This window comes from Otolemur garnettii, unplaced genomic scaffold (assembly GCF_000181295.1).
Source record: "Otolemur garnettii isolate 467f Iridium unplaced genomic scaffold, OtoGar3 scaffold00024, whole genome shotgun sequence".
NCBI lineage: Eukaryota > Metazoa > Chordata > Mammalia > Primates > Galagidae > Otolemur > Otolemur garnettii.
Window position 1 is genome coordinate 11,738,813 of NW_003852419.1, and position 26,275 is coordinate 11,765,087.

A 26,275-nucleotide genomic window follows, 5' to 3' on the forward strand; every position below is an offset into this window, starting at 1 on the left:
AGGAGACTCGCTTGAGCCCAGGAGTTGGAGGTTGCTGTGAGCGTGATGCCATGGCACTCTACCCAGGGGGATAGCTTGAGGCTCCGTCTCAGAAAGAAAAAAAAAAAAAAAGATCCTGTCTCTACTAAAAATAGAGAGTGCTGGTGTTGCTGCCAGCACTTATTGTCCCAGCTACTCGGGAGGCTAAGACAAGAGAATCAATCGCTTGAGCCCAAGAGTTTGAGGTAGCTGTGAGCTATACAACACGCACTCTATCTACAACATCCTCACCACTGGAAACAGTAGCCAACAAATACAGTAAACTCCCTGTTATCCAGAACTTCTGCAACAGGCACTCTCAAGCGACTGACATGTGATCCAACCACTAAATAAATAAATTTTAAAAATCAACGTTTAAACTTGGCGCGGCAAGCCAAGGCTTGATGCATCACACACACGGCTCCCGTGAGTTCTCAGTGCCCCATGTTTATGATTGCTACCCAGTTTCCTGGCTAGTTACAATTGGGTGTGGACTGACTTTCTATTGCTGACATTTTATGTCTTGTGCTTTTTGTGGGGCATTTTGATTGTACAGTACAGGTGTATGTATCTGACTATAAAGTGGATTTCTTACTGGTCATCTTGTGTATATACAGCACTGCTTTACTATTGTGCCTCTACACTACTGATACGGGGTTAAATATGGAGTATGTTACTGAACTGCATATACAGCACTATGATATGGTTTTACAGGGACTCAGAGTCCCACATGCTCGGTATCCTTAACCCAGTTATGTAAATTATACCTGCTTAATGCTGTGAGATTGCCTAATGCTGTGAGACTTTATTTCTATATACACACTGGTACCTACATTTTATAAACACTGGTGTAATATAGTAAAACTGTATTACAGTAAGGGAAGTTTGTCTTTGTCTTAATTTGCTTTTAATTAGTGTACTTCAATATTACTATTAAGTCAACACAGAGTGTATGGTATGGTGTGGTATGGGATGGGATGGTATGGGATATAGAATTAGGCCTATTTGGGGTGCAGGTAGACAAAAGTTCACTCTGTTGCCCCCAGCTAAAGTGCTGTGGCTTCAGCCTAGCTCACAGCAATCTCAAACTCCTGGGCTTAAGAGATTCTCCTGCCTCAGATTCCCAAGTAGCTGGGACTACAGACCAGGACTAATTTTTCTACTGTTAGTAGAGATAAAGGTATCGCTCTTGCTCAGGCTGGTCTCAAACTCCTGAACTCAAGCAATTCTCCCAACTCAGTGTCCTAAGAGTACTAGGATTATAGGTACTGGCCACTATGCCTGGCCAGTTAGGCTACTTTTAATAGCAACCAGACACTACGTTTGTCCATAATCTATTTGTCCTCATGGGTGCAGAATAACAGGGAGATTACTGTAAAAGGGTTTTCTCAGAAACCCACCTCTTCTCTTTTCTTCCAATTACCTGTTTATTCAAAAAGCATTGTTAGAGCAAATTACATGTCCAGGACAATAATACAACTCAAATAGTTCCTTCAGACAAAGAACTCACAATCAAGCATAAGGAGAGTGCCAGATACGAGACAGAAGATCTAAGCACCTGGAGAGCTAAAACTGAGATAAATGAAGTAATGAGTTTTATGGCTTTTTTTTTTTTAACCAAAGTTTCATCATATATTAAGTGATCATTAAGCTTGAATAGGCAATCCAAGGTCAAGATAATCTTGAACATCTGTGGACAGAAGTAGAGACAGCTCTGGGTAGAACAGATCAAGAACGTCATATTTCTGTGGCAAGAAGACACAACCAATAGAATGTTCCTTTGCTCTCACTTCATCTCCAAAGAGGACAAACTGAGCAGCGAGAAGGGGAGAAGCTCACTCTCTCTTATACTTACACACACAGGCAGGTGGACTCACACACACACTACACATGCAAAAGATACTATTAATACCAAGTGACTGCTGGTATGGAACAAAGGTGAACTCAGTGTATCTCAAGTGGAGAACGTCTTAAATTTCCATTCTAGCTTGCTCTGCAATTTGCAACATTATGATCAACTCTGGACAGAAAATTTAATGATTTCATCTCATAACCTAGCAAGCAGGAACAGCAGGGTTCTACAAGTTTGCTGAGAACTTAAACTCCTCTGTGTCAGTCCTTTGGGCTACTGTGTCTCCTCACAAGGCCACCAAGATAGACAACTGATTAACATACACGAAAGGTACTTTAACTGTTCTGTAGTGGGGGTCCAGATACCAATTTTTTAAATCCCCCAGGTATCTCACCATGTTTGAAAACCAGTAAACTTTAGCAGACTGATTAGAACACATCTTTTGTCTCTGGGTATCCATGGAGATTGGTTCCAGGACCTTCCACAAGGGCCAAGATCTAAGGACAATGAACCCCCTTATTTGCACATAACCTATACACACCCTCCATATACTTTAAATAACCTGTAGATTTCTTGTAATACCTAATATAGTGTCTACACATCACTTTATTCATGTGCATTCAAGGTAGTACTTGGCATATGGCAAATTCAAGTTTTGCTTTTCGGAATTTGACAAATTTTTTCTATTTTCAATCCTCAGTTTGTTGAAGCCATAGATGTGGAATCCACAGATGGAGAGGGGGCCTACTGTACATGCTTTTAAAAATCTATTTAAATCATGAAAAATGTAATACTAATGTAATACATTTCAGTTTGTATTTATTGAATTATGGCACTAATTTTTTTTTTTTGGGAGACAGAGGCTCAAGCTGTTGCCCTTGGTAGAGTGCCGTGGCATCAACAGCTCACAGCAACCTCCAATTCCTGGGCTCAAGCGATTCTCTTGTGTCAACCTCCCAAGTCAATGCCCAGCCATTTTTTGGCTATAGCTGTCACTGTTTGGCAGGCCTGTGCTGGATTCAAACCCACCAGTTCTGGTGTATGTGGCTGGTGCCTTAGCTGCTTCAGCTACAGGTGCCGAGCCGGTGCTAAATATTTTTTTAATAAGGCTGCTCGCTATATACACCATCTCCATGTGAATTATCTGTTCCTATCCTTGGAAACCTAACTCTTGAGACTTTCCAACACATCCTACTGAAGGAGGCACTCTACCGAAGGTGACAAAGTAAGATTCTGCCTCAAAAAAAAAAAGACAAAGCAAGACCTCTGGCCAGGTGTCGTGGCTCACACCTATAAGAGCAAGACCTCTGTGGTCATCAAGAAAATTGGATGAAACATAGACTCTGCAACAGACTAAATGTTTTACATCCCCTCAAAATTCCTAACAATAATCCTCAAAGCCATGGTGGATGGAGACAAGGTTTTAGGGAGTTAATTAGTCTTGAGGGGGAGCCTTCATGATGGGATTAGTGCCCAAGAAGAAGAGTCAGGAAGCACTTGCCTCCATTCCTTCTCTCACCTCCACACAGCAAGAGGATGACAGCCAGAAAGAGGCCCCTCTCCAGAACCAGTTCATGGGAAGGAACATCCCGATCTCAGGCCTGCAGCCTCTGTAACTGGCAGAAACAAATGTTTGCTGTTTAAACCACCTGTTACAGCAGCCCAAACAGACTAACGACAACATCACTAAGCCTCATGTCTTCGATGGTAAAACTGGATGAATAAATACACCTATAGGCTCTCAGGTGTCTCACAAGGCAGCTGGGGCTATTGACCATCCCCTTCTGCCAGCATCATTAAAAAATAGGCTCGGTGCCTGTGACTCAAGCAGTTAAGGCACCAGCCACATACCCCTCAGCTGGCGGGTTTGAATCCAGCCCAGGCCCACCAAACAATGAGGGCTGCAACCAAAAAATAGCCAGGTGTTGTGGCGGGCACCTGTAGTCCCAGCTACTTGGGAGGCGGAGGCAGGAGAATCGTTTGAGCCCAGGAGTTGGAGGCTGCTGTGAGCTGTGATGCCAGGGTGGCAGATTGAGGCTCTGTCTCAATAAATAAATAAATAAATAAATAAATCACCTAGTGTCCTCAAGTCTGTGATCCCAGCACTCCGGGAGGCCAAGGCAAGAGGATCCCCTGAGCTCAGGAGTTCTAGACCGAAAAATCGTATTTCTAAATTGCCCTGAATTTGTTAAATGGTAGCTTTTCTCCTGCCATACACAGAATAGGGAACTCCTTTTGTTACATGTTTATAGAAATCTGACATTTTATTTATTAGGATCTCTGGAAGTAATCTTCCCTCAGAACACAAACTATACCAACCAAACTCCTCAGTAATCTGACAAAATTGGCAACTTCATTCAAAGCCATTTGAGTACAGATTAAAGAATTGTCTGCCTGAAAATATATTCACTCACATGTAAAAGATTGCACTCATAAAATTGCTTATACTTCTCCTTCATCACTGGCTTAAGAAAGAAAATCATCAGTAAAAGAAATGAAATATCCACAAATTGCCCACAGGTTGCTAACACATTCTATTAGACTGCCTCCTCTTCAATCTCCAACCTGCACTACAATACTATTCTCATACCCATGTCACAGCTGCAGTGATGTTAGTTTTATTCTTGGAAAGGAAAAAGTATTGCATTTTTAATGTCAAAAATTTAGGATCTAGGAATTTTTTTTTAAAGGCCAAATTAGAATAAACAGTTGATGACCACTAGTAAAATTTTGTGGTTCACTTATTAAAAAACTGCATGACTATAATCTAAATTATAGTAACTATAATACAATTATATAATACTAAATATTTCAGCATAACAATTACAGATTTTTTTTTTTTTTTTTTTTTTTTAGAGACAAGAGTTCTACTTCATCACCCTCGCAGAGTGCCATGGCCCAACTCTTGGGCTTAGGCGATTCTCTTGCCTCAGCTTCCCAAGTAGCTGGGATTATAGGTGCCCACCACAATACCTGGCTATTTTTGGTTGCAGTTTGGCCAGGGCCAGGCTCAAACCCACTATCCTCAGTATAGTGGGCCAGGGCCCCACCCACTGAGCCACAGGCGCTGCCCTATAGATTTATTTTTAAATGTAAGTCAAATTCTCTGGTGTAACCAATATAATTTATTTCTTCTCTAATTCACTTTTCTAAACTTCACTCCCCCAAATTCTTTTTGGGTTATGAAGTGTACAATTCTCTTTTTTAACCAAAATGCTCAAGTAGAGTGGTGTGTGATCCTAGCTCACTGCAACTTTTACTGTACTTGCACATCTTTGTGTAAATATGCACTTTCTTTAGAACCCAGTATTAAACTGGATCTCATCCCAGATTCATTTTATGCATTCTGACTATATAAGTAACAATTCCTGGGCCAGGCACTGGTGCCTCATGCCCATAATCCTAGCTTTTTGGGAGGCTGAGTTGGGAGAAATCACTGACGCCGGTTCAAGATTGGCCTGAGTAATAGCAAGACCTTATCTCTACAATAAATAGAAAAATCAGCCAGCTGTGGCCTCTACCAAGGGTGACAAAGTAAGACTCCGTCTCAAAAAAAAAACCCCACATATTTCCAAAATGTTTTCTATTACAAAGAACATAAAAGTTCATTCTAATATTAAAGAGCACCTATGAATGTATACACCACTATACTAAATGCTGGGGGCTGGAGAGTTAAGTATGGGAGAGCTGACTTCAAAAAAAGCTCATAGTAAAGGGAAGATAAGTAGATAAAGTATACAAAAGCATGAACAAGGGATCAAGATAGAGGACACTGAAAGGGAAGAAAGACTAAGTGTGAACCAAATACAGAAGTAGGAATCTCAAGATTCCAATACAGGTAATATTCACAGTACGCAAAGCCTTCGGGCATGGTGGCTCACATATGTAATCCTAGCACGCTGGGAGGCTAAGGTGGGAACTACTTGAGCTTAGGAGTTTCACCAGCCTGAGCAAGAGTGAGACCCTATCTCTCTCTCTCTCTCTCTCTCTCTCTCCAGCCTGAGCAAGAGTGAGACCCTATCTCTCTCTCTCTCTCTTTTTTTTTTTTGGTAGAGACAGAGCCTCACTTTATCACCCTAGGTAGAGCGCCCTGGTGTCACAGCTCATGGCAACCTCTAGCTCCTGGGCTTAGGTGATTCTCTTGCCTTAGACTCCTGAGTAGCTGGGACTACAGGTGCCCGCCACAATGCCCAGCTATTTTTTTTTTTTTTAAAGAGACGGGGGAATCTCGCTCTTGCTCAGGCTGGTCTCAAACTTGCTCTTGCTCAGGCTGGCCTCAAACTCATTAGCTCAGGCAATCTGCCTGCCCCGGCCTCACAGAGTGCAGGAATTAGAGGCATGAGCTACCACACTGGCCCGGTCTCTTAAAAAACTAAAATAGTCAGGCATTGTGGCGGGTGCCTGTAGTTCCAGCTACTCTGGAGGCTGAAGCAAAGGGATCACTTGAGCCCAAGAGTTTGAGATTGCTGTAAGCTATGACACCATACCACTCTACCTAGGGCGACAGAGTGAGACTCCGTCTCAAAAAATGTATGTATTTATATTATGTGCAGCCTTTAACATTTCAGTGGAGATCTCAACGAATGTAGAGATTTTTTTATGTTGTTGTTGTTGTTTGCTTTTTACCATGCTCTGCTATTCATGCAGAATGCAATTTTGATCTAATTTTCTACAAAGGTTACAGGGAAACACAAATTTGGATTTTTGCATTTAAAAGGGGAGCAAGGGAATTCTCTAAAAATGAGTGTCATTTAATAAAAAACAAAACAAAACTTAATTGCCAGGTTCCACAATGAGAAAGCCAGTTTTAGAAGTTATATGCTTATTGACTTAGCTTTCCCCTCACCCAAATTTGCCTCCTCTTCAGCTAATATCTACGTCAAATACGGTTTTATTTTACAATATGGTTTTATTTTACAACACTTCAGCAAGAACCTCTGGGAAAACTGTTTTTAAATGCCATTCAGATCTCAAAAGTACATCAAATGGTACTGGGTTAGTTGTTTTTTTTCCCAACTGGCTCAACTTAGCACACTGGGTCAGGCTGGGCACAGTGGCTCGTGCCTGTAATTCTAGCACTCAGGGAGGCAGAGGACAGAAGACTGCTTGAGGCCAAGAGTTTGAGACCAGTCTGGGCATTCATTATGCAAATCCCTTCTCTACAAACAAAACGTTAAATAAAAATAAAGCACTGTCACCTAGTGGAGTCTCAGGGTACTTTCACCTATTTCATCTATCCTTAAATAAAAAAGTATGTCACTTTTTAAAATTTTATTCAGGTTTGCTTGTACAGCCTACCAAAAATCATACCTAGATATATTTCATAACTTCATAGCTTACGTAGACATAGCAAAAAAAAAATTCTAATTAGCTAATACAATTAGCAAGGTATGGTGATGTGTTCCTATAATTCCAGCTACTTGGGAGGCTGAGGTGGGAGGATCACTTGAACCCAGGAATTGGAAGCTGCAGTGAGCTATGATCATGCCAATGTAATTTGGGACCCTGTCTCAAAACAAAATAAAACATACTAGTCAGACTGAAATTTTCTTTTTAAAGTAATACATTTATGTTTTCTTCCACCAAATTTCTTAATGGAACTACCATCTTCCTGGTCTGTCCTAAATGAACAAAAATGTGCACTCACAGAGTACACTGGAACTGCCAAAGGCAGAAATCTTTCTCTGATATATCCCAAATGCCAAAACAGTGCCCAACACATAGTAGGCACTCAAAAAAATATGCTGAAAGAAGACTGCTTTCTGTCTCAGTACTCAGTATTAACCTGTAAGGTTCAATGTCTTCATGTTTAAAATGGAGATAACTTAAGAAAATACTTTGCTAGCCCAGGACTGAGTCTAAGTCTCCAAAGTTAAGAGTTAGAAAAACTCTGTCCACGAGGACTGACTGTAGTAAACCTTAAGACAAAACAAAGTGGCTGGGCGCCTGTGGCTCAAGTGGCTAAGGTGCCAGCCACATACACCTAAGGTGGAGGGTTTGAATCCAGCCCGGGCCGCCAAACAACAATGATGGCTGCAACAACAACAACAAAAAAATAGCCAGGCATTGTGGTAGGCACCTGTGGTCCCAGCTACCTGGGAGGCTGAGGCAGGAGACTCACTTGAGCCCAGGAGTTGGAGGTTGCTGTGAGCTGTGATGCCACAGCACTCTACCCAGGGGGACAGCTTGAGGCTGTCTAAAAAAAAAACAAAGTAAACTGAGTAGAAAATCAGAAGTAAACTCACTCATTTTGCAAAGAAACAGAACCTCATGAGGCTGATCAAAGGGATAAGAGATTGTTAATATTTTTTAAGTTTTATACTGGTATTGGTATTGCTTGCTTTTTAAAAACAATTCCCTTCCGGGCGGCGCCTGTGGCTCAAGGAGTAGGGCGTGGGCCCCATATACCGGGGATGGCAGGTTTGAGCCTGGCCCCGGCCAAAACTGCAAAAAAAAATTCTTTTCCCTTTAGAGCTACATACTGGAAACATAAGAAATAATATGCTTCAAAAATAATGGGGAAGGGAGATGATGGAAGGAACATGATTGGCTGTGAACTGATTGAAGATGGGTGATGAGATTCACTATATTATTCCATCTTCTTTTGTATCTTTGAAATTTTCGTAATACAAAAAGTTTAAAGAAAAAAATTAGAGGTTTCTGGAAAATAGTAAGTCCCTCAAATATTTTTGGAAAAAAAAGTATGTTTGGCAGTGTCATGAAAAATCAAGTATGTCATCATATGTGGAGACAGAGGGCATATGGGAACTCTTTGTACTTTTTATTCAAATTTTGTTGTAAACCTAAAACTGCTCTAAGAAATACAGGTTATTAACTTTTTAAAAAGTCAAATATAAAAGATATGTTACTGTGCTATTATATTATACAACTTTAGCAAAAAATACTCATATTCCCCCAAATCACTTTTTACTATTAGAAAATCACCTCTCTAATTACCAAGAAATTTTGGTTCCCATTTGAAGTGTAATCACTAAATAACAATGATAAACCTTTTTTACCGCTTAGTCTAACTGGTTCTCACTGATGGAAGGTGGTAAGGTGGCGGCACCTACAGCTCATTTGGCAGGGTGCCAGCCACATACGCCTAGGGTTTGAACCTGGCCGGGACCTGCTAAACCACAATGACAACTACAACCAAAAAACAGCTGAGCGTTGTGGCAGGCGCCTATAGTCCCAGCTACTTGGGAAGCTGAGGCAAGAGAATCGCTTAAGCCCCCCAAGTGTCTGAGGATGTTGTAAGCTGTGATGTCATAGCACTCTACCCAGGGCGACAGCTTAAGACTCTGTCTCAAAAAAAAAAGAAAGGTGGTAATTGTCAGGACTTGGGAGATTCTTTTACAAATAAATAACACAATTTAAGAGGGTCTTTATCTGACAAATACAATCAATGTAACCCAGTTCTTTTCTTTGTACCCTGAATGAATCCCAACAATAAAAACAAAAAACAAAAAACCAGGTGGTGCCTGTGGCTCAGTGGATAGAGAACCGGCCCCATATACCGAGGGTGGTAGATTCAAACCCAGCCCCGGTCAAACTGCAACAACAACAACAAAAATAAGCGGGTGTTGTGGTGGGTGCTTGTAGTCCCAGCTACAAGGGAGGCTGAAGCAAGGGAATCGCCTAAGCCCAAGAGGTAGAAGTTGCTGTGAGCTGTGATGGCACAGCACTCTACCAAAGACTGCAAAGTGAGATTCTGTCCCTGTAGGAAACAAACAAACAAACAAACAAACACCTGTGTTTATCATGTACTTCAATTTCAATACTCAAACAATAGATACTCTTAAGCACTTCATATTAATAGACAACTGAGATTCAACAGTTAGCACTTCCCACTTTCTTTCCCAACACACAGAGGTATGAATTTGGGTGGGCCTGTGGTCATTTATTACTTTCTTTTTTTTTAAGAGAGTCTAACTTTATCACCCTTGGTAGAGTACCATAGGTCATAGCTCACAGCAACCTCCAACTCCTGGGCTTAGGCGATTCTCTTGCCTCAGCCTCCCAAGTAGCTGGCTGGTGCCCTGCCAGATCAGCTACGGATGCCGCCTACCACATTACCACCTACCAGATTACAGGCACCCGCCACAACGCCTGGCTATTTTTTGTCACAATTTAGCCCGGGTGAGGTTCGAACCTGCACCCTTGGTATATGGAGCCGGCACCCTGCCCACTGAGCCCCAGGTGGCACCCAATCATTTATTACTTTCCACAAGAAGAGGTCAGTGTATTTGATAACTCATAATACCATGACTGAACTTAAGTTTCTGGTGGTTATATAATCTAATTTAAATACATTATGTGATTTCAACTGGGATAATCTATCCAGGAAGGATATATAATGTTCTTAACAATAATTAAACAGCTGCACTTTCATTCTAAAGGGAGCCACCATTTAATTAGCAAATGAAATGAATCCTCAGCATTATGTAGTCATTTAATCATAAAGCAATACTAAATAACATGTCACTATAACAAGAGATCTAAATTTGCTTCACTACACCAAACCCACATAATTTACTAAAATCAAAATTCTGTTTTTAAAGAAGAGACATGAGCATGGATGGGATAAGCTCCTAGGAAATAGTAGCCTTATTCTCTATCCTTTTCCCCTCCCTTCCTCCAGACAGTTCAAAGGAACAGAGATAAAAAGACCCTTAAGAACCATCCCGCCCAGTGATTCTTCAAATAGCTTCTTTTAGAACTGTGAGCAGGCTTCAGGGTTCTATTATCAATGTATTAAAAAAAGAAAAAAAATCAGTAGGGTTTTAATCTGCCTGAGGAATCCAACCTTGTATTTAAAATTTTGTTTTTATACAACACTCTACTACTAAATTTTGAGTTTGAAAAACCACAAACAGTCAACTCTTGCCTTCCCCAGGCTGATTCTAAAGGTTAGAGGGGGCTCGGTGCCTGTAGGTTATGACACCAGCCACCGAGGGTGGCAGTTGAATCCAGCCCGGGCCAGCTGAGCAACAAAGACAAAGACACTACAAAGGCGGGTGCTTGTAGTCCCAGCTGCTTGGGAGGCTGAGGCAAAAGAATCAGTTAAGCCCAAGAATTTGAGGTTGCTGTGAGCTGTGACGTCATGGCATTCTACCGAGGCTGACATAGTGAGACTCTGTCTCAAAAAAAAAGGTAAGAGGGGGTAAATAAAATCAAGATAGCAATGCTGCTGGGCACAGTGGCTTATGCCTGCAATTCCAGCACTTGGGAGGCCATAGCAGGTGGATTGCCTGAACTCACAGGTTTGAGACCAGCCTTAGCCAGAATGAGATCCCATCTCTAAAAATCAGCCAGGTGCTATGGTGGGCACCTATAGTCCCAGATACCTGGGAGGCCGAGGCAAGAGGATCACTTGAAGCCAAGAGTTTGAGGTTGCTGTGAGCTAAGACAACAGAGCACTCGACCAAGGGTAAACAAGTGAGACGCTATATACAAAAAAAAAAAAGATGATAATGTTGGTGGCAAAGTCAGGTATAAAGGAGGCATTCTACCTAGCCCTCCTGTCTCTTTATGAAAGGTCCAAAAGGACAAGAGGACAAAAGCAAGTTTTAAATTACCTTTCTTCAACTCCTTTCATTCTCTACATGGGCCACACAAATTATCTCCCATATTTCACTCACAGTGTCCATGAGATAGATGTCTTGACTGCCATGTCTTTACTGTCTTTTTAAAGACCACTAATTTGTTCCTTTCTCTAATTTGTTTCCTCTCTTCTTAAAAATGTTCCCTGTAATGTATCACATCACACAATCTCTCTTCATCAGGCAGTTCTGATATTTTAAACTGTACAAGAGCCTGTATCATTATCATGGCTAATTTTAAAAATAAACAGAAACCAGCTTTCTTCAGAGATGCTAAACAAACCTGCAAGTATCAAAATGGATGAAACTACTAAAAAGAAGTAAAGATAGTACCTCCCAAACCAAGAACTTGGTCTCAAATACACCCCAGGTTAGGGGTGCACATTTCTGGTCAGGGATATGGTCCCAGAGTCTCTTGTAAAATATTCACATGCTGGTATTCTTAAGAATGTACCTTATCTATGCAATTATTTCTAGTACTTTACAAACTACTCAAACAGTCCTTAAAGAGAACACACATTTGGCTATGTCAAGCTGTACAAAGGATTAAAAAAAAAAAAAAATCATAGATTACCAGAGCAGGAATGGTCCTCAGGGATTATTCAGTTCAACCCCATTATTTCACTCACAAGAATGCTGAAACACATGATTAAGTAACTTTCCCACAGCCACGGAGCTAGTAAGAGAAACTAGATTTTATTTTCATTACCGCTTTCCATTCTACGAAATACTAAATATGATCGCTACTCAGCTATCGTCACCCATGTTGGCATTATTTAGATGTTCACTTATGCAACACATAAGGCTTAAAAAACAAGCACAACTATAAACAGGTCACCTTAACATGACTTAGGAGAAAAAACATAACCACCATCACATGTCCCACCAAGTCAAAATGTCTCACAATACAATTCCAAGAGTAGTTTCCAGCATTTAACCACCATCCCAAAATAAAATTCTCTCTGATAGTGCTTCTTGCTAGTTATTTAGATATAAATGGTTACAGGTTCATAGGTATTAAGCCGTTTAACAGCAATCCTATCCTAAACACTAAGCACTACCTCCACTGCATTTTTAGACCTTTCCAAGTAGAAACTACTTTTACCTAATAAGCCAAACAATAACAAAACTCTGGGTGCTAATTTACCAAACCTGATAATAAGTATTCCAGAAAACAATGCTTAACTATGCCTGTGTAGATTCTAGGTTCTAAGTCCAAACCAGATATGCCTACATACCATGCAATATTTATATACCGTGCATCTAAAAGAAGCCATTTGTGTCCCCCAAAATGGTATTCTCTGGCAAGTCTAAACCTAGTGATTAAAATGGGGAATTACTGGAACAAAGTATTTTTATCCTGCCCAAGTAACACAAAAACCTAGAAGGCTTGCTTTAAAAAGCACTTGAACTTTAATTGTTTATAAAATATTCTGTTCAGCTTCTCACTGTTGCATTCCTCCTCCCACCCCCAATTCTTTAAGGACTGTAACACCACAAACTTCTTACCCTAGTCAAGAGAAGGGCTATTAACCTTGACATTTTATGTCACTCTTTGAAGAGGGCAAATTAAGTGCTTTCGTTTTGCTTCTTTTTAACTAAAAAGGTAATTACTCCTACCCACCTACCCCCAAGAGGGGATGAGAAATTTGTCAGAGGCTCCTAATAATTGGCAGATAAGAATCATTCTGTGAGGAAATATAGACAAGACTATTACATTACAAAACCCTGAGTCATCACCCAGTTCACTCAGCAGATTTGGGTAAACAGTGAATAAAGACTTAAGTCTTGTGTGTTCATCCACCCATACCCACATGCATGAACATACAATGTTACCAGACTTTACGGTACAGTTAACCAAACAAGATACAACAAAATTCTTTCATAAAAAGTTCTGGCACAAGGAAGATGCCCATTTAAAAAATAAAGTGGCTAGCCTTTTCTCCCCCTCACTAGATTTTCACTCGCGGGTTTCCCCCCCAACACCATAGTTTGCAGCTAGTTTATAGACAAGCGAACTCCTGAAACTGATTTAGGCAATCTACAGACATCTGAGCCACTCCAAAGTTAACACAGTCTGATACTAACACCGCCCAGACAGACAGCGCTCTTTCCCATTTTCCCTAGTATCGTAAACGTCTCTCCCAAAGAAATGTCATAACAGGAACATCTACTTTCTTCAGGTTCTAAAACATTCTCAACAAGAACGACTAATCTACAGCCCAACAGTACGCGGAAGGCGGGCTTTAAACCAACCTTTTTCAAACAAATTCACAAAGACCAAGCCCAGCTTCCCCTTACCCAAAGAAAGGAACCCAGAATTACGACCTCCTTTCCCATTCAGAAAGTTACTAAACGCCAACCGAGATATGAAGGGGCGGGGATCGTAGGGGACCAAGAAACCAGAGGAAGCACGGAAGAAGTAGAGAAGTCAAGACTTCCTTGTCCCAAAAAGAATCCTCTCTCCCCAGCCTGCCCCGCATGCAAAGATCCACAGAGGACCCGCGGGGACCGCTCATCTCTCTCCTTTGGGGCCCGGATCCCCCCCTCCCCCCGTCAGGAGACAACAACCCGAACGCTTAGGGAGAAGCAGCTGGGAGGACGGAGGTGGCTGGGAAGGACCCAGAAGGTCCCACAGGAAAGTGGCAGGGAGGAGGACGAAGCGCTTCGCGGGCTTCTGTCACGACTCTGGGACCACTGCACGGGGACAGCCCCAAGCCAGGACGGAGCTGAGGGTCCAGCAGTACGGACAAAGAAGTCCCCCGCCCCGATGCCCTACCACTGAGTCCTTGCCCCTGAGCCGGCACGCAGGCCCAGGCACACTTACGTGGAGAGTTTCCTCGTCCAAAAAAGGCCCCCGGGCCACAGCTCTTGGAGCTGCACGGCTCGGCCGAGGTTGCTTTTGATCTGGGCCAGCTGTAAATCGGACTCGGCGTCCAGGCGCTCCGCGTAGGGTAGCAGCTTGTTGTAGACGATCTCCTTCTGCGGGACGAAGCCCCGCGGGCCCAGTCCGGGACGCCCGCCCGGCTCCGGGGGCTCCCAGCCTCCAGCCAGCTCGGCCGGCTCCATGAGCCCAGGGACTCCCCCCGACCCCCTCCCAGGCTCCGCCTCCTCCGCGTCGTCGTCGCCCCGCGGCCGCCGGCGGCCCCTCGCCTTCGGCCCGACCGCTGGGTCCCCTCCCCTAGCCGGCGCGCTGCTGGGCCCCGCGCGACCCCCGGTTCGTTGGTGGCGGCAGCGGCCGCTCTGCCCGCCCCGCACCGGCTCCGCTGGTGACGCTGCAGCCGCCGGGCCCAGAGGTTCCGGACCGGCCTAAGTCACTTCCGGGGCGGGGCGGCGACGTCGGAGGAGGTGGCGGCGGCAGCGGCGGGAGTCCAGGGGGCTGCGCCTTCCTAGCCGAGGGCCCGGCTCCGCGCCCCCACCCCCGGGCCTCTCCGGCCCAGCGCGAGCTGCTACGCCGGAAACGCAAGGCCGAATTCCAAGCTATTGTCTTGCCTTTGCCCGAGGCACGCGCTCCCGGCGCTGCCCTCCAGAGCCCGCGCGTCCTCGCCGCGGCCTCCACGGGAGAGTCGGCCTGGACCCCGCGCCGAGTCGGCCCTCCTCGGATGCCAGAGTTTATAAAGAAGCCTAAAGCCCGGTATCCATCCCAGGTGTTCCACACTGATTTTTTTGCTCTGTCCCCTTTAAGCCCCCATCTTTCTTATATTCTAAGCCTCATCATTCCAAAGAAAGGAATAATTACACATTCAGTGAATATTAATTGATCAACTGTTTTGTGTGGCAGACAGCTACTTCTAGGCTCTAGAGATGGACGCTGTGAGCCCCTAGTTTCTCTAGGCACTTAACTGTCAAGCAGATAGGAGAAAGACTAGAGAATTACAAGACAAAACTTAATTTGGTAGGTAAGTGCAGGAAACTTTAGGCGCTCTAAAGAGGAGTTGAAACTGGAGGGTTGTCCGGTAGTTTCCTAGAAGTAGTACTTAAATTAAGCTGTAAAGATTGAGTGCAAAGTTGATTAGAAAAAGGGGGAGAACATAAATTTCAGCTGCAGGAATGGCTCTGAGGCTGCAAGCAGGTGTTCTATCCAGGAATCCAAAAGTCCAAAATGGCTTAAGATTGCTCACAAGACTGGGAAGTGGAGAAATGAGACTGAGAAGGAAATGCTAGCCAATTTAGAGCTTTATCCTAAAAATAAGAAACTTTTTTTTTTTTGAGACAGTCTGACTTTGTTGCCTTGGTAGAGTGCTATGGTGTCAGCACAGTTCACAGCAACCTCTAACTTGGGTTCAAGCAATCCTCTTGCCTTTGTAGCTGGGACTACAGGCTTCCGCCACAAAACCGGCTAGTTTTCTTCTATTTTTAGTAGAGATGGGGTTCTCTCTTGCTCAGGCTGGTCTCCCACGCTTGAGCTCAAGCCATCTACCTCCGTTGGCCTCCCAGAGTGCTAGATTTAGAGGCATGAGCTATTGCGTCGCACCGAGAAACTTATGAAAGATTTTAAGCATAGGAGTGGCATGCTGACTTGCATTTTTTAAGAATTATTCTGGCCTTGTGTAGAAAATAGGTTTGAACAGACAAGATTGGGAACAAGAGGACGCCTTAAGATGTGACAGAAGGATGACCTGGATGTCAGTTGAAATTTAGTTAGAGAGCTATATCAGCAGAATGGAGTAGGCTTGGTAGTTGATTGAATGTAAAAAGAGAGAGAGGAAACAGGTGGTGCCAGCTTTTTGGCTTTGGAAGCTGGGTAAAGAAGAAGGGAACACAGTGGGAACAGTTTGGCAAGGAGAATGCCTATGAAATGGGTCAGTGTGTTGACATGTGGATCAGAAGGGAGATGCACACTGGAATGCAAATTAGCCTAGAGGTGGACAGGAGAGAATAAGATACACAGTTCCTCCAGGAACCCCCCCGTTTAAGGATGGACAGAGAGACTAGATTCAGGCTCCTGATCATATTATGCCATTTTAAACTTTTCTGTGTCTTTCAAATGATAGTTCTTAAATTTCCACTTGGGCCTATGAACAAAACATCACATATCCTTGGTTATAGAGCATATTAGTTTTTTTAATGGCCAAAGCTAAGACAATAAAGGGCATGTTTTTTAAGTGTAATTATCATCTTTAAAACAAAATATTATAAAGTGATGATATCAAATTTATTATTAGGGATATTAGTAAATGCACATTTCTCTATTGTCTCCCCCCAAAAAAACTCCTATTTAGTTATAAATAATAAACTATAAACTATAATTTAGCCATTGGTTATTTAGTGATAGTTCATGCCAGGAAATGTGTTACCTCCTTTTATGTTCTTTTCCATTTAATCTTCACAATGACCATATGAAATAGATAATGATTCTTTTCCTTTTATAAAGGAAGAAACAACCTTGGAATCATTATTTTCTCTGGGCCTACAGCTAGTAGGCGGTTCCCAGCAATGAGAACCTAGATAGCTATTCTTGTCCTAAAGAACAATATTGTATTACTGTTGTAAAAGTTCTATCAAATGTGCCTAATTTTACATTCAACCTGATATATAATGTGTAGGTGATACAATAAATATTTAGTAATTTGTGTCTGAATAACCATTGTTTTAATCTTAATTTTTAAATTTTACAGAGTTTAATCTTTTAATGATTATGCATACTTCTGTGAATTGTCTGTTCAAATCTTACTGATCTCATAATTGATATATAGTATATACATGAGTGAGCCTTTGCTTTTAATGCTGTATGCCCCTTTTATAGAAAGCAAAGATGTTTTAATACTAGTAACATCTATCTACATTTCGGTTTATGAATTTTTTCGATAACTTATACTTCTGGATGTTCTTAACTTATCCTATGATTTTCTTATATTTTATGTTAATTTATATTTTCTTATGATTTGATATGGCTTGAATTTTTCCAATTAGTTCTTTATTAATACATATGGAATTTATGTAGAAATTAAATGAAAAGAGCTAACACACATATAAAAAAAATGGGCATTATCAAAACCAAAGTGTTTAAAATGAGAGAATTGAGCAATCCCACCAAAGGATGAGGTAGGCTGATGAGTCAAATGAGGTAAAGTATTTATTGGAAAGGGTAATAAACTCTTTTTTTTTTTTTTTTTGAGTCAAAGTCTCACTATGTCACCATTGGTAGAGTACTGTGGCGTCACAGCTCACAGCAACCTCAAACTCTTGGGCTGAAGTGATTCTCTTGCCTCAGCCTCCCAAGTAGCTGGGACTACAGGTGCCCGCCACAAGACCTGACTATTTTTTTGGTTGTAGTTATCATTGTTGTTTGGTAGGCCCAGGCAGGATTCGAAACTTCAAGCTCTAATGTATGTGGCTGGTGCCCTAGCCGCTGAGCTATAGGGATCAAGCCAAAGATAAAAGTAATAAACTCTTAATAAAATAAAAGAGATAAGAACAGTTTGAGTGGGGCATAGGAATAAAAATGTAATTATACCGACAACAAATGAGAAGCCTGGTGTGGTGGCTAACGCCTGTAATCCCAGCGCTTGAGAGGCTAAGGTGGGTGGATTGTCTGAGCTCACAGGATCCAGACCAGTCTGAGAACAGCACAGACCTTGTCTCTAAAAATAGCTGGTCATATACTCTGCTGAGTCTGCTGCCAGCAGAAGCCAAGTGGCCCACTTGCTTGGACTTCAGAGATGCCTTTTTCAGTATAAGGCTAGCTCCTGGAAGACAGAGGCTGTTTGTTTGCTTACCAGTGGGAGAGACCAAACATGGAAACTGCAATCCTGTACACAAGGACCAGGTTGCCACAGGGGTTCAAAACACCCACAAGTTTTGGAGAAACACCGGCTCGTGACCTCCAGAAATTCCCAGCTAAGGAATTAGAATGTGTGCTGCTCCAATATGTTGATGACCTCCTTTTAGGGCACCTTACCCAGGAGGGCTGCGCCCGAGGCATGCATGGACTGTCTTTTATGACATCTAGAGTTATGTGGTTGTAAAGTGTCCAAATGAAAGGCCCAGATTTGCCAGTAGCAAGTACGTTATCTAGGATTTACTATCCAGTAGGGGTAGAGGTATCTAGATGTGAAATGGAGGCAGGTCATTAATTGCCTCCCTACCCCCACAAGCAGAAAGCAGGTTCCAGAATTCTTAGGCGTGGTCAGCTTTCGTCATCTTTGGATCCCCAACTTTGCCATCTTGAATAAGCCCTTGTATGAGACAACTAAAGGAGGGGAAGGAGAGCCCTTAGAATGGGGAGGAGAACAGGAACATGTCTTCTCCCAGCTAAAGATGAGGCTGATACGTGCACCTGCATTGGGGCTGCCAGACTTGGCCAAGCTCTTCATTCTGTAGATCTCAGAGAGAGGAAAGATGTCTGTAGGTGTGTTAACCCAGCTGGTTGGGTCCTGGCCAAGACCTGTAGCTTATCTAAGCAGGTGGATAGAGTGGCAAAAGGATGGCCCCCATCCACCATGCTGACAGACTCTAGCCGCTAAGGCTCTCTCTGTGCAAGAAGCTGATAAGCTGAATCCAGGGGAGAATCTCAGAGTGAAAGCACCCCACTCTGTGGTCATTTTAATGGACACTAAAGGACAATTTTTGCTCTCTAATGTAAGAACACCCTGAACCCGGTCACACTCCTTCCAGTCAGTGGAAGAGACTGAGCATGACTGTACAGAAGTTATAGATAATGTGTATTCTAGCAGACCTGACTTGCATGACCAGCCCTGGACATTTGCAAACCGAGACTTGTATGTAGACTGAAGCAGTTACATGATGGTGCAAAGTGAGTGGCGGGCTAGGTATGCAGTGGTTACCTTAACAGAGACTGTAGAGGCTAAACCCCTACCCCAAGGAACATTGGCTGAGAAGGCTGAGTTAATTGCCTTGACTCGAGCCTTAGAACTAAGTCAAGGGAAAAATGTGAGAATGCTTTTCTGACTCTCCAAGTACAGGGGGCATTGTATAAGGAGAAGGGACTATTAAACTCTGGGGGAAGGACATTAAGTATCAGCAGGAGAAGTATGGAGAGGCAGTATGGAAACCCCAGAAGGTGACAATGATGCACTGTCATGGACATCAAGGAGATGCTTCCACCATCACTGAAGGGAACACTAGGGTCGGCACTCAGGCAAAAAGGGCTGCATCCAAACCATACCAGGTTTCACGAGCAGCTCCCCTCATCCTGTGGGTTCTGGAGCTCTCACCTATCTATTCCTGGGAGGAGAAGAAACAGTTGGCAATGGAGAGGAGCCAGGAAATGGACGGAGATTGGAAAAAGATGCCAGATGGACAAGTAGCAATCCCCCAGCTTCTAGTAGCCACCATGGTGACAGTATTTGATGAAGTTGCTGGGCGAGTACTTCTACATCTCCCACCTGGCAGCCCTGGCCGAAACTGTCAGTCTACAGTGTGTGACCTGCAGCCATTTCAACACGTGCCAAGGGCTGATAGTACCCCTAGGAACACAGTCATATGGAGCAACGCCCTTCCAGGACTTCCAGGTAGACTTTACTGTAATGCTCGGGTTTAGAGGGAACAAGTACTTGCTAGTGATGATCTATCAGACTTGGAATAGGTAAAAGCCTTCCCCGCCAGGATGAAAAGGACTCCTGAAATAGTAAAAGTATTGCCCAGAGAAATCGTCCTATGATTTAGGTTGCCACTCTGGTTTAAATTTGACAATTCTTGTGCCATTAGGGTCTCACGGAGAAGCAGTGTCATGGAGTATAAGACCCACAATTGAAATTGTATATGTAATTAAAGAGGACCACCCCTCTCTCATGGAAAAACAAATAAAAATAAAAATAGCCAGTCGTTGTGGTGGATACCCTATAGTCCCAGCTACTAGGGAGGCTAAAGCAAGAGAATCACTTAAGCCCAAGAGATTGAGGTTGCTGTGAGCTGTGACACCATGGCACTCTACCAAGGGTGAAAAAGTGAGACTCTATCTCCAAAAAAAAAAAAGGGAAGTAAATAAATAGAGGCATCACATCTAGACAACCTTTTTTTAAAAATCGGGTGTCGAGAACAGAAGAGCAATCAGGAGGCACTTGAAATAAAAAGAACTTTATGAGGCCGGACTCATACCTGTAATACCCGCACTTCGGGAGGCTGAGGTGAATGTATTGCCTGAGCTCACAAGTTCAAGACCAGCCTGAGCTAGAGTGAGGCCCCTGTCTCTAAAAATAGCCAGGCACTGTGGCAGGTGTCTATAGTCCCAGTTACTTGGGAGGGTGAGGCAAAAGTATCACATGAACCCAGGAGTTAGAGGTTGCTGTGAGCTATGTCACCAGGGCACTCTACCAAGCGTGACAAAGTGAGACTCTGTCTCAAAAAAAGACTTCAGGAAGTTAGAATATATTTAAATATATTTAAATATTGGTGAGAAGAAGCCAGTGGAGAGAGAGGTTAAAGATACGTGGATGAGGATGACAAAGAGTAAGAGAATGTGGAGTCCTTGCTTGGCCTTCAGTGGTAAGCCAGACTGTGCTTCTCTTGTCAGAGGAAGAAAGCAGGGAAGGCTAGGCGCAGATGCAGGAAGATTTGCAGATTTGGTGCTAGAAGTAGAAGTTTTTTCTAATGGTTTCTATTTTTACCTGTAAAACAAGAGAACAAGAATTATGGGGGAAGTGGTGGGTAGAGTTAAGGGATTTGGAGACAGCTTAGAGTAGTCTCAAAATTCAGAAAATTGATTAGAGAAACATTAGAATGGCTTGGCAGCTAAGATGGAAGCATGAATTTACTATCATCTGTCTACACAACTTAGTGGTTTTCTCCAATAATGTTTAGCAGCCCAGGATTGTGTGACATATAGACTAGTGTAGGAGAATGACAAAGGAGCAAAAGAATGTTATTTATGTCAGAGGTGGTGACAGTAGTGGTGTTAACTACCATTCATTGATCATGTCACTTTGCTGTTTCTTTACCTGCATTAACTCACTGAGTTCTCTAAACAGGGATAATTGAGTTCAGAATAACTGAAAAAGAGTGAGTAAAGTTGTAAGTTGGTCGAAGCTAAATGAAGGACGTAGAGCAGTGGTTCTCAACCTTCCTAATGCCACGACCCTTTAATACAGTTCCTGTGGGTTGCAACCCACAGGTTGAGAACCACTGATGTAGAGGATTGGTAGGAAAAAAGTAGAGAGGTCAAGGGACTTAGATCTTAATGAGATACAAGGACAATATGAATCATTGGCCTGAACAAGGGATCTGGAAGAACAGAAATGCTTGGATTTACGATTTCAAAGAAGCAGTTCCAGGTGATATCAAGCTACATGGAAGCAGACATATGAACTGAAAAAATCAAAAAAATTATTGGAGCAAAAGAAATGAAGTCTCTTCCTGTTATTCTACCTGAATTTAATCTTAATAGAAAACACTATTAGGCCAGGGGTTGAGGGTGGTTCATGCCTATAATCCTAGTACTCTGGGGGGCCAAGGCAGGAGGATCACTTGAGCTCAAGAGTTTGAGACCAGCCTGAGCAACAGTGAGACCTCATCTCTACTAAAAGTAGAAAAACCTAGCCTGGTCATTGTAGTGGGCACCTGTAGTCCCAGCTACAAGGGAGGCTGAGGCAAGAGGATCACTTGAGCCAAAAAGTTTGAAGTTGCTGTGAGCTATGATGCTATAGCACTGTGCCTACGGTGTCAGAGTGAGACTCTATCTCAAAAAACAAAAAAAACAAAAAAAACCCAGAAAATACCATTGAAATGCTCCCGGTGAGAAAATTGGAAGACTTTCAGTTTCTTTGGGGAACCTAGCCTGCTCATTAGTGGGAACAGTAACCTAAAGTCTGCAGTCAAGTTTCTCATCTCAGCCCAACTCCCACACATTTTTATCTCTTGAAGGTCTGGAGACTCTGCCAAAGGATAACAGTACATTATCTTTTTACCCAGACCCTTAAGGAGATATTTAAGTCTTATCAGCCCCCTTAAGGAAATAAACTATCATCCCTCTTCTTGGAAGACTCAGAAAATTAGTGGGCCTTTGAGGAAAATCTTCTGAACAGAAGATTTTTCTCCTTCCACAAATTGGAGGAATTGGCAAAGATAATTATCAATCAAATATTCATGTCTTTGATGTACTTATTCTCCCACTACTTGATAATCCGCTTATTAGCAATGAACAAAAATAACAAGTTGTTAATGTCATGTCTTCCCCACCTAATTTGCCCTGCATATGATGTACACACCATCATACTGTGTATCGGCACGGGGGATATATTGGCAAGTAGATGTACCTCTGTTGCCAGAAACATAATCTTTAGGAGTATTTGAATTTTATTAGAGTGACTCATTCTAATATAATCAAATATCAAAACTTCTGCTGGAAAAAAAAAGCTCTGCTGAGTTGCAGATTAAAGGCACAAGAATATTGGATCAAAGAAACCTTGAGGAGTTTTTTTCTAATTCCTTTATGATTTTTTATTTTTGTATTCAATTTTTATTTTTTTTGAGACAGAGTCTCAAGCTGTCACTTGGGTAGAGTGCTGTGGTGTCACAGCTCACAGCAACCTCAAAGTCTTGGGCTTACACGATCCTCCTGCCTCAGTTTTTCTGTCTGTAGTAGAGACAAGGTCTTGCTTTTTGCTCAGGGTAGTCTCAAACTCTTGAGCTCAAGCAATCCACCCATCTCAGCCTCCCAGAATGCCCAGAGTGCTAGGATTACAGGTGTGAGCTGTTGTACCCAGACAAGTTTGATTTTCTAGCCTAAGCAAGTTTCAAGCCTGGCAATTCAATGCTTTGGAGAATTCTGTTTTTATGGAATATTTTATTTCCAATTCCATTAGGTTCCTGGGTAGGTATTAAAACCCAAGTCATTTGCTGTTTCCTGATCTAGTAACACTACCCCAAAGTTGATCCAGAGTCAGGTCACACACGTCACTCTGGCCTGCCTTTCCGCTTTGCTTCTGGCTTCTGGGTATTTTACTTTGTTGTGTGTGAGCTCGTCCATGGTTTTTGGTGTTGTTATGTTTAATATTGTCATTCCTATAAAAGAAGATTTCTTTTCTGCATTTGCTTAGGATTCCATGTCTGAAACTGGAAGACCCTTAAGGAATGAATTTTTTATTTTAATTTTTTGAGGGTGGTGCCTGTGGCTCAAGGGCAGGGTGCCAGCTCCATATGCCAGAGGTGGTGGGTTCAAGCCCAGCCTGGGACAAAAACTGCAAAAAAAAGAAAGTAAAATTTTTTGAGACAGAATCTTGCTCTGTTACCCTGGGCAGAATGCAGTGGCTTCTTCCTAGCTCACTGTAACCTCAAACTCCTGGGCTCAAACAATCCTCCTCCGCTTCAGTCTCCCAAGTGGCTAGGACTACACGTAAGAGCCATGATGCCCAGCTAATTTTTCTATTTTTAGTAGAGAGAGGGGTCTCCCTCTTACTTATGCTGGTCTCAAATTCCTGGCTCAAGCCATCCTCCTGCCTTGGCTTCCCAGAGTAATCCTAGGATTACAGGTGTGAGCCACCTCTCCTGGTCAGCATCATTAAAGGGAAAAGGGAGTAATTGTGGGCAACTAAGAGCCTTCTTAGAGGGCTGGGGGCAGTGACTCACACCTATAATCCTACCACTCTGGGAGGCTGAGGCACGTGGATTGTCTGAGCTCACAAGTTCAAGACCAGCCTGAGCTAGAGCAAGACCTCATCTCTAAAAATACCTGGGCATTGTGTAAGGCACCTGTAGTCTCAGCGATTAGGGAGGCTGAGGCAAGAGAATCGCTTGAGCCCAAGAGTTTGAGCCAATCTGCTGAGGGGGACAAAGTGAGACTCTGTCTCAAAATACAAAACAAAAAAATAGCACTTAGGAGGCCAAGTCGGGTGGATTGCTTGAGCTCACAGGTTCTAAGCCAGAGCGAGACCTCATCTCTAAAAATAGCCAGGCGTTGTGGAGGGCGGCTCTAGTCCCAGCTACTTGGGAGGCTGAGGCAAGGGAATTGCTTAATGCCCAGGAGTCTGAGGTTGCTGTGAGCTATGATGCGAAGGCACTCTACCAAGGGTGACAAAGTGAGACTCCTATCTCAAAAAACAAACAAAAAGGGCCGTGCCCGTGGCTCAGCGAATAGGGCACTGGCCCCAAATACCGAGGGTGGTGAGTTTGAACCCAACCCTGGTGTTGTGTCGGGCGCCTGTAGTCCCAGCTACCTGGGAGACTGAGGCAAGAGAATCACCTAAGCCCAAGAGCTGGAGGTTGCTGTGAGCTGTGATGCCATGGCACTCTACTGAGGCTGACAAAGTGAGACTCTGTCTCAAAAAAAAAAAAAAAAAGAGCCTTCTTAGACTCCTCATCAAATCACATAGATGATTAGTGACACATATCCACCGGGCTCTCTACAGTCATAAAGAGCATGACAATGTTTTGATCAACAACGGATCAAATGTGGAACAGTATTCCCAAAAGATTATAATGAAAACTTCCTGTTGCATAGTGATGTGCTAGCCATCCAAACATCCTGGCACACACATCACCCATGTGTTGTGGTGATGCTAGTGTAAATAAACCAACTGCTCTGCAAGTCATATAAAGTATTGCACACATAATCATGCATAGTATATAATAATAATAGTCAAATATGTCACTGGCTTACATATTTACTATACTATGCTTTTTATATTTATTTATTTTATTATTATTATTATTGAGACAGAGTTTCACTATGTCACCTTCAATAGAGTGCTGTGGCATCACAGCTTACAGCAATCTCAAACTCTTGGGCTTAAGGGAGTCTCTTGCCTCGGCCTCCCAAGCAGCTGGGACTATAAGCACCTGCCACAATGCCTGGCTATTTTTTGGTTGCAGTTGTTAGTGGCCCAGGCTGGGTTGGAACCCGCCACCCTGGGTGTATGTGGCTGGCACCATAACCACTGTGCTATGGGCACTGAGCCTTTATATTTATTTTAGAGCATATTCTTACTTATAAAAAGAAAAGTTAAGCATAAAACAGCCTCAGGCAGGTCCCTTAGGGGATATTCCAGAAGAGGGAATTGTTATCATAGGAGGTGACAGTTCCTTGAATGTTATTGCCCCTGAAGACATTCCAGTGGGACAGGATTTGGAGGCAGAAGACAGTGATATTGACAATCCTGACCCTGTGTAGGCCAAGGCTACTGTGTGGGTTCATGTCTTAGGTTTTAACAAAAAGTTTAAAAAGTCAACAAAAAATTTTGACCAGGCTCAGTGGCTCATATCTGTCAATACAGCACTTAGAGACACCAAGACAGGAGGATTATTTGAGGCCAGAAGTTCAAGACCAGCTTGGGTAGCATAGTGAGACACTGTCTCTAAAAAAAATTTTTTTTAATTAGCTAAGCCTGGTGGCCCATGCCTGTAGTCCCAGCTACTTAGGAGACTGAGGTAGGAGGATCACAGCCCAGGATTTGAGGCTACAGTGAGCTATGATCCCACCATTGCATTCCAGCCTGGGTGACAGAGCAAGACCCTGTCTGAAAAGAAAAAAGTAAAATTAAATATAGAGAAAATCTTATAGCATAACCATATAAAGAAAGAAATTTTTTTTTTTTTTTTTTTTAGAGATAGAGTCTCACTATGTCCCCCTCGGTAGAGTGCTGTAGCATCACAGCTCACAGCAACCTCCAGTTCTTGTGCTTAAGTGATTATCTTGCCTAAGCCTCCTGAGTAGCTGGGACCATAGCGCCCACCACAATGCCCAGTTATTTTTTTGTTGCAGTTTGGCAGGGGCTGGGTTCAAACCCTCCAACCTTGGTATATGGGGCCGGCACCCTGCTTACTGACCCATAGGCGCTGCCCGAAAGAAAATATTTTTGTATAGCTGTACAATATTTGAAGCTAGGTATTATTGGGTTGGCACCTG

The 26,275-nt window shown here is 42.9% G+C and overlaps 1 protein-coding gene across 1 annotated transcript in view; it reads right to left on the reverse strand.

Moving 5' to 3' along the window:
- Positions 1-14,557, reverse strand: part of PSME4 (proteasome activator subunit 4) — a 109,035-nt gene extending 94,478 nt beyond the window's left edge. Inside the window, exon 1 of the mRNA XM_023512066.1 lies at positions 14,303-14,557. Within this exon, the coding sequence (XP_023367834.1) occupies positions 14,303-14,544 (242 nt within the window). The 5' untranslated portion in view covers positions 14,545-14,557. The remainder of the gene's footprint in view (positions 1-14,302) is intronic.
- Between the last annotated feature and the right edge of the window lie 11,718 nt (positions 14,558-26,275).